This window comes from Callospermophilus lateralis, chromosome 5, assembly GCF_048772815.1.
Source record: "Callospermophilus lateralis isolate mCalLat2 chromosome 5, mCalLat2.hap1, whole genome shotgun sequence".
In the NCBI taxonomy this organism is placed as follows: Eukaryota; Metazoa; Chordata; class Mammalia; order Rodentia; family Sciuridae; genus Callospermophilus; species Callospermophilus lateralis.
The window spans coordinates 146096931-146104447 of NC_135309.1; the positions used below are offsets into that span (position 1 = coordinate 146096931).

Here is a 7517-nt window from a genome sequence, read left to right on the forward strand (position 1 = left end):
GGTAACCTCTGCCTTAAGCTTTTAGTAACTAACATCTGAAAGACCCACAGCTGGTAATAAGGCCCTGGACTGGAACAAAGTTGGTTCACAGCCTCAGGGAGAAAAAAATTAAAATTAAAGAACATCACAAACATTCACCACCCTTTCTAGGAAGAGAGGGGGGCAGGAATCAAAGAGGATGATAAGATAGAGTTCTAGTCCAGAAATCCATTTACAGTTGAGAAGAAAATAATCACAAATAAATACTAAGAAAATATAATGAAGAATACCTAACCCAACCTTAGTAGCAGAGAGAAACAGGGGCACAAACTGGCTAACAGGGTTTCCTGAGAAAGAAATGTCTGAGACTTACCTCACAACAGGAATTAGATAGAGGTTGGAGAATAGCATTCGACACAAAGGGAGCTTCAAAGGAAAAGACACTGAGAGATGCAAATCAAATCTCCCTAAAATACTATTTTTCACCTACTGGGTTAGTAAAGATTACAAAATTTGATCAACAGTTTATGAAAACACAGGTACCCTCACACATTGCTGATTAAAGTAAACTGGTATAATCTTTTAAGTCAATTTGGCAATACTTATTAAAATTTCATATGCTTGTGCCTTTTGACTCAGCAATTCCACTTATCTTAGAGCTTGATTTACACACATATAAACACAAATTTTATTCACTGAAGAATGTATTTAAAAGAAGGTCAAATCAATTGAAGTGTTAAATAATGTGCACATAATGGAATAACATGAAATAGACACTATTAAAGAATGAGTGTGTTCTTTATGCCAATCTCCACAAATACCATTAAGCTAAAAAAAGTGAAGAGTAATTTAAGTAGTATGTTATCATTGAGTAAAAAGGGATAGGGTAAAGAATGTTTCCACTGCTGATGTGTATATACAGACTATTTCTATATGGAAACAGAAGAAATTGATGTTAGTTGCAGGGACCAAAACCAAATGACAGATGACAAAAGAAAGTCTTTATTGTATAATATTCTGTATCTTTTACATTTTGAGCCATTTTAATGTGCTACTGATCCATAAATAAATTATATCAGCATGACATCTAATGGAAATTAAAACTGTTTAAAATTGCCAAAATATAAAATTCAAGACAAGTGATCAGAAATGAAGTTCACAAGGCTGACAGACACCCCAGTTCAGGAAGGAATCATTGTTGAAACTACACCAGTGTTTCTCAAAATGTGAGCAGGGAGCCACTTACAAACCTGGGGAGCTGGTTAAAAACACAAGGGAATTAGGCCAAAGAATTAGAAATGTTAAGGGTGTGGTTCAGAGAAACAAAGTCTGGGAATTCTCCACCAGTCAAATCAAAATCTTGTGGGCTAACATTCAAACATCTGCACTTTAACAAGTTCCCTAGGTGACAAAAGGTTATGGAGCTGCTGAGGAGTTGTAAGCAGAAGAACTAAGTGACCAGATGTTCAGTTTTAGATAGACCACTTTGGTGCCTGGGTCTGGAAGATTTGAGAGGAGCAAGCTTCAGTTAGAAAGAAGGGTCTGGCAGTACTCCAAATCATGTTCTTTAATTTGATAAATATTCACACTGTATACAATACACTTACTGCATACCATGTGGCAAAAGTATTATCTGCCTTAGAGCTACAACCTAAGCTGCATGGTCTTTTTCAGGAAACAAAGAAAACAAATCCAAGGCACTGCACCTCCCAAATCAGTTAAGAAGGCAATAAATAGGAATAATTTATATACAATAATAGAGGTGCTATTAAATGAAATTATTCTATTTCATTATTAATTTTATTTAAAAACCTAAAACTAAAAAGGGGAACTATTAAAGTTGCCTCAAAAATAATGAGACTTAGAATGAAGTTGATGAAACTGATTCCTTATTTGATATATATAAAAAGACATGGGCTGGGGCTGTAGCTAAATGGCAGAGCACTGGGTTCAATCCTCAGCACTGCATACAAATAAAAAAATAAGGCATGCTGTCCATACATAACTACAAAAAAAATAAAGAAATTTAAATCAAATTTTTTCTTTAGCCAATTAGATATGTTTCTAGTATCAAAACCCTTTCCAAATTAGTTCTGTTTCATCTAAAGATATAATTTGTGATTATCATGGAACCTGATTAATAAAAGTTTCCTATCTACCAACATCTACATCTCTCATAACACAAATAAATTGTAGTAATAGATTCATTGATTGTTGCAAAGTCATGAGACAAGAGAGGTAAAATCCTTGACTAAAAATTTGTTCATTGAATAGGCAGAAAAGCAAGACTCAGAAATATAAAGCAATATAAAAGAGTAACTGAAAGTCAAAAGTTTAACCCAGCTTGAAGGACATAATCCTGTTCTCTCTACAGTTTTTATCAACTAAAAAGATATTTTCTCTAATTGCTTATTTCTACAAAGTTAGAAACCCAGGAGGCTTGGGGTATAAAAGTACACAGGCACTCTGACTTTCATCTGCCATTTGCATTTTAACAAGTACCCTAATAGAGATCTATTTTACATTAAAAAACAAAAACACACACACAACAAAAGAGAATGTTTTGATACAGAATCAAGTTACTGTGACATGTGCCAGAAGAGTATTTGGCCATTTCTTTAATATTCAATTCACATAATTAATATACCTTAACAATTCACCCCAACAATACAGCAAACAACATTTATGTTCTTATCATGTCTATTAAGAATTCCATGTTAACCTCACATAGCCCAGTATTCTTTGGCCTGTTCTGTTTCTGACCTCTGATCTGAGCTACATCTAATGTTACTGCATTGTTGAATATTAGCCTTAATATAAATGTAAAATAATTTATTATTAGTTAGGAACTAATCCAATAAAATTATAACATCATCATCAACAAAAACTATCCCATGGCCTGACAATTACAAAACTGTATTTTATAGTCCATTAGTTATACTTCAAAGCTTTCTTTTTCAAAACAGAATTACCTAGCAATAGACAAACATTTACCTATCAGCGATTTCCACATTCAGTGAGGGTACACTGGTAGTTTGCTTTTTAAAGACTTAACTGATTTCTCTACATAGTTTTTATTAGTAGCAATCTTGTTCAGAAGTCCAAGAGTTCATCCCAATTCAGATGCCGCCTATTTTCCTGAAGCCTTAAAAAATGTTAGCACTAGAAAGGACCTTGGAGGCTATCTACTCCGATACTAACATTTCTTCTACAGAATACTGAAAGCTGAAAATACTAAACAAAGTGTATCATTTTCACCCAGAAGTTAAAAATAGGAAGCTAACCACACAGAAGCAGAGCCTAGAGCTCCTGACCCCCAACCCCCCACTGTTTGATTATGCCCATTGAGTGTACTACTTCAATTCTTTCTTTTTGGGGTGTTTTGTTGTTGTTGTTTTAGTGTACTATTTTAACTTGGACAAAAATTGTATTAAAACACTTATGCATTCGTGACATTTGAGTTTCTAAAAGGTGAACCTTGCTAAATTAGGCATACAATCCAAAAGACACACCCCTTTCCCAAAATAGAAACAAAGTACTTTCATCTGACTTTACCATTCCCTACCTCACCCCAATTTCAATCTCTTAATACAAACTCAACTACCCTAGTCTCCTCTTCACTGTTGATTTTATTCTTTAAATGCTCCAAGTGTTTTATATAAACTGCTGCCTTCAAACATTTAGAAAATAAATCTGCCCCTAAATTTTCATCAGGTGAATGAAGGAGCCCTCTTGGATTAACCCATCAAAGAAGATTTAGTACTTAAGCAAAGATTCACAGTTGCATTTTGATGTCTACAAAATGACTATGCTGAAGATTACAAAGAAAACCAGGTGTTTAGAATAGGCGGCCTACTAGAGTATTAAACTCATAACAATTAAATGTAGTTAGTTTCAAAGTCTTTGATGCACAGATCTCTAAGATTTTTCAGGACATATTGGTCTTGGCAGTATGAGTCACTCTCCATTTCCAAAAGCAGGTATTCACGGACATGGAATCAAAAATTTTCAAAGGGGGGGGGGGGGAGGTGGCAGTGTCCAACGCAGTGTTCTACCCCTTGTATATACTTCGTAAAGATATTAATATACTAAATATAGTCTACTGTGGAGGCATGACATTAGAGAGATGGGCTTTTTTATTTCACATGTTACCCGAGCTACTTGCTCCTTTTACTTTCTAACTTTTCCACTTAAAAACATATATTCAAGTCTAATCTCCTCCCTTGCCCTTCCCAACACCAGACACCCGTGCTTTGAAAACAAACTAAGAACCCTGTCTAACAGCCACCATTCCAGCATGTTAAAAGCGGGCTTTCCCGGAGTGTCCCAGGCCCGGGCGGTCTGGCAAAGTAAAAGGGGGTGTGTCCGCAGTACCTTCGCCCTCTTTTCCGCAGCCCACTAGGGCGCTCAGAGGCCCACTTTCTCGCAGCGGCTTCGGGGGCTGTTTCCAGGGCGCCCGGATCTCAAGCCACCCACCCACCTTTCTGGGGGCTGGAGTTGCTTTTCACCTCACGGGGATGACAGTAGCGGTGGAGAGGGCACAAGTGAACCCCCAAGCCCCTCTCTACGGAGCCACACAGTAGCCCCTTTTCCCAAAATAAGGCAGGTTCGGCCCCTCTGCCTGGAGGTCTCTGCGCTCACCCGGACCCGTCCCCTCGCCCATCCCATCCAAACCCCACACGCGCGCGCGAGGGGAGCTCACAGGCAAAGCCAGAGGGAGTAAAGGACAGCGGGAGGCACGCGGGGCGCCAGGGGTGCCCTGGGAAGAAAAGTCGTCTCAAGAGTTGTTCCCCACCCCCCACCCCCGAAGGGACGCAGCCACCCACCAAAGCCCCGGCCCAGCCGGGGAGCGACTTGGGGCCGGGAAGAGTCAAAACGGCGGGGGCCGCGGCGACCCACCAGCTGCTTCAGGTCCTCTTCCGAGAGCTCCGCGTAGCGGTACCGCTGCTGCTCGAACTCGTACCGGGTGGTTTTGGCCACCACTACCACCCGCGAGGGGCGGAAGCCGCCTTCCGGACGGCTGCCACAGCCCGCCAGCTCGCGCGGCTGCCCGTGCCCTAAGTGCCTCCGGTCGCCGTCACCGCCAAGCCGGGGCCGCACGGCAGGGCCTCCCGCGCCTGACCCACGCAGCGCCGCCCGGCCGCCCGCCACGCGACGACAGCTGCCCAGCAGGAAGCCCCGGTAGCAAGTCATCGTCTGCCCGGCCGCGGCTGCAGGCTCGGGCTCTTGCCTGCGCACCCCGCCTCCAGGAGTGCGCGAAGACCGCACCGCCCCGGCCTTTAACTTAGCGCCGGACTGGCAGAGGTTAAGCGCAGGGACGTGCGTGGCCCGCGCCGCCAGGGGGACGTGCCCAGACGTTGCCGCGGGCGGAGAAAGCGGCGCGACTGGGAGGAGGGTGAGTCCCCGCCGGGGACAGGTGGGCGGGGAAGAGCCGGAGGCCCAAGGATGGTGGGTTTTGTTTGTTTATCCGTTTCCATTGACGCCTGCGCAGTGACCTCTTCTCCCGTGGCCCTCCCTCCCGCCACGCCCCCTTTCCTACCGTCGCTCTTCGCCCACCCCAGGCTTACTCTGTCAGCCAATCAGAGCCCGCTGAGGTGTCAGCGCCCGAGGGGCTGCGAAGATTGGTCGGGGCCGGGAAAAGAAGGGGAATTCTATTTGGCGTTCGAGCTGTCTCCAGAAATCCAGCTGGAACTGGTCTGAGGCGGCAAGGGGGCTGCGGGCGGGGTTTTAAGCGCCTGGCGGGAAAGCAGGCTCCGTTTTGTCGCGGTTCTTTCCTTATGCTGATCACAGTAGACTCTACGCTCTCGGTGCATTGTAACCATTGCTTGTTGGATAGCTGAAGTATCCAACCCAGGGCCAGCTGACAATTTGCGGCGGGCTGTAGGGTAAAAGGAAGATGCCGAGCCTTTAGTTCAGAAGGCATAACGGCTGTCAAGAGGACTTATGAGTATTAAGCCGGGCTTGGAGTCCTAAGCGTGGGGCCCTCTGCCTGCCCTGCTGGCCACCAGGACCATCAGCCAGGGGAGAGAAAGGTCGCACCCTCAGAGGAACTTGGAGGTAGAGGTAGAGGCATCAGGCCGTCTGGAGCATGTCTAGATGAGGAGAGAGGGTTGAAAAACTAGATGGGAGAAGAAAGAAGGGTTAACAGTAAGTTGGACTTTATCCTGTAGGCTTTGAAAGCTTCTAACTGAAAAAAGAGTTGAAAGCAATGTTTGGTGACTATTGATCTAGCTTTGGAATGTTGAATAGACAGGGATGCCAGGGGAGGGCAGGAGGCTGTTGGAATAGTTACAGGGGGAAAGATAAAGACCCAGGTTAATGGGAGTAATGGGAGGGCTGTGGATACAGCTCAGTTGGTAGAGTGCTTGCCTCACATGCATTAAGGCCCTGGGTTCAATCCCTAGCACTACCAAAAAAAAGGAATAGAAGGGAAAGGTCATATTCTAAGGAAAGAAATCCATATTCTAAGGAAAGAAACAAGTGTTAGGGGCATCCTAGTGTTTAATACCTTCTGCTCAGTAGATCTTCTTGCTTTGACACTTTCTTTCTACACTTTGTAGCCCTCAGACTACCCAGTAAATACCTTTTGACTTTGGGCAGGTTATACTTCATCTTCCTGGGCCTCAAATTCCTCCACTGTAAACTGAGATTAAAGTGGTGATTATAAGGTTCTACCAAGCTCACATTGACTCAGTGAATCTTGTATTTCTGAGCTAGCCACCAGCACTGGCACTCATTAACTGGTTCATTGTATTTTTCCAGTGCCTCCTGTGTGCCAGGTAGCATATTAGACTGGGAACGTAAATAATTTAGTCTGATAGGTGTTTACTTCTAAAATTTTTGTCACTGACTCCTTCCCATTAGGACTTTAACAACCTTAAAATAACTTCTGTGGCAGGTAACTTACCTATAACTTGGATATCCTCAGGATCCTTCCTATTCTAACACATCATAATTCGTTAGCTATTAGGAAGAGAGAAATCACAGATGACACTGAATTTTGAAGCCCGGGTGAATGTTAGTAAATCCGTTTGACAAAAAAAAATGAAGTAGGAGAACCTGTTTAAGATCAAAGTTATGAGTTTTGTTGGGCATATGTGAATTTCAGAACTCTTTCTTTTCCACTTCACAAATAAAGACATTTTTGGTCCTCTTCCATTTGATGCTACAAGTGTAATATACATTGACATCTTCTCAGGATGTCCTTTTGTCCATTATTATGTTGGGTCCCTTCTCCTTGAAAACTGTTTCCTTAAGTTATCCTCTCCCATGTATCTTGAGTTCTCCCTCCTTACTGGATTTTCCCCTTCAGTACTTAAACATGCTCATGTCTATTTCAACATTAAAATTTTAAAGAAAGAAGCTTATAAGCCCTAGTTTTTACTTATTTCCTATGTTTCTGTTGCTGCAGCAAAGATTTTTGGAAGAGTATCTCCTCATCAGTCATTGCCACATCCCTGCCTATTTTTCAGCCCTCAACTGGTTATGATCAAGAGTCCCACTACTTCACTAATTACTGCCATTTCAAAGGTTACCAA

General features: G+C 42.8%; 1 protein-coding gene across 2 annotated transcripts in view; it reads right to left on the reverse strand.

Moving 5' to 3' along the window:
- Nadk2 (NAD kinase 2, mitochondrial) overlaps positions 1–5296 on the reverse strand; it is a 48369-nt gene extending 43073 nt beyond the window's left edge. For both annotated transcript variants that reach the window (XM_076857379.2, XM_076857378.2), the window contains exon 1: positions 4879–5296. In XM_076857379.2, coding sequence (XP_076713494.1) covers positions 4879–5172 — 294 coding nt within the window. In that variant the 5' untranslated portion in view covers positions 5173–5296. The remainder of the gene's footprint in view (positions 1–4878) is intronic.
- Between the last annotated feature and the right edge of the window lie 2221 nt (positions 5297–7517).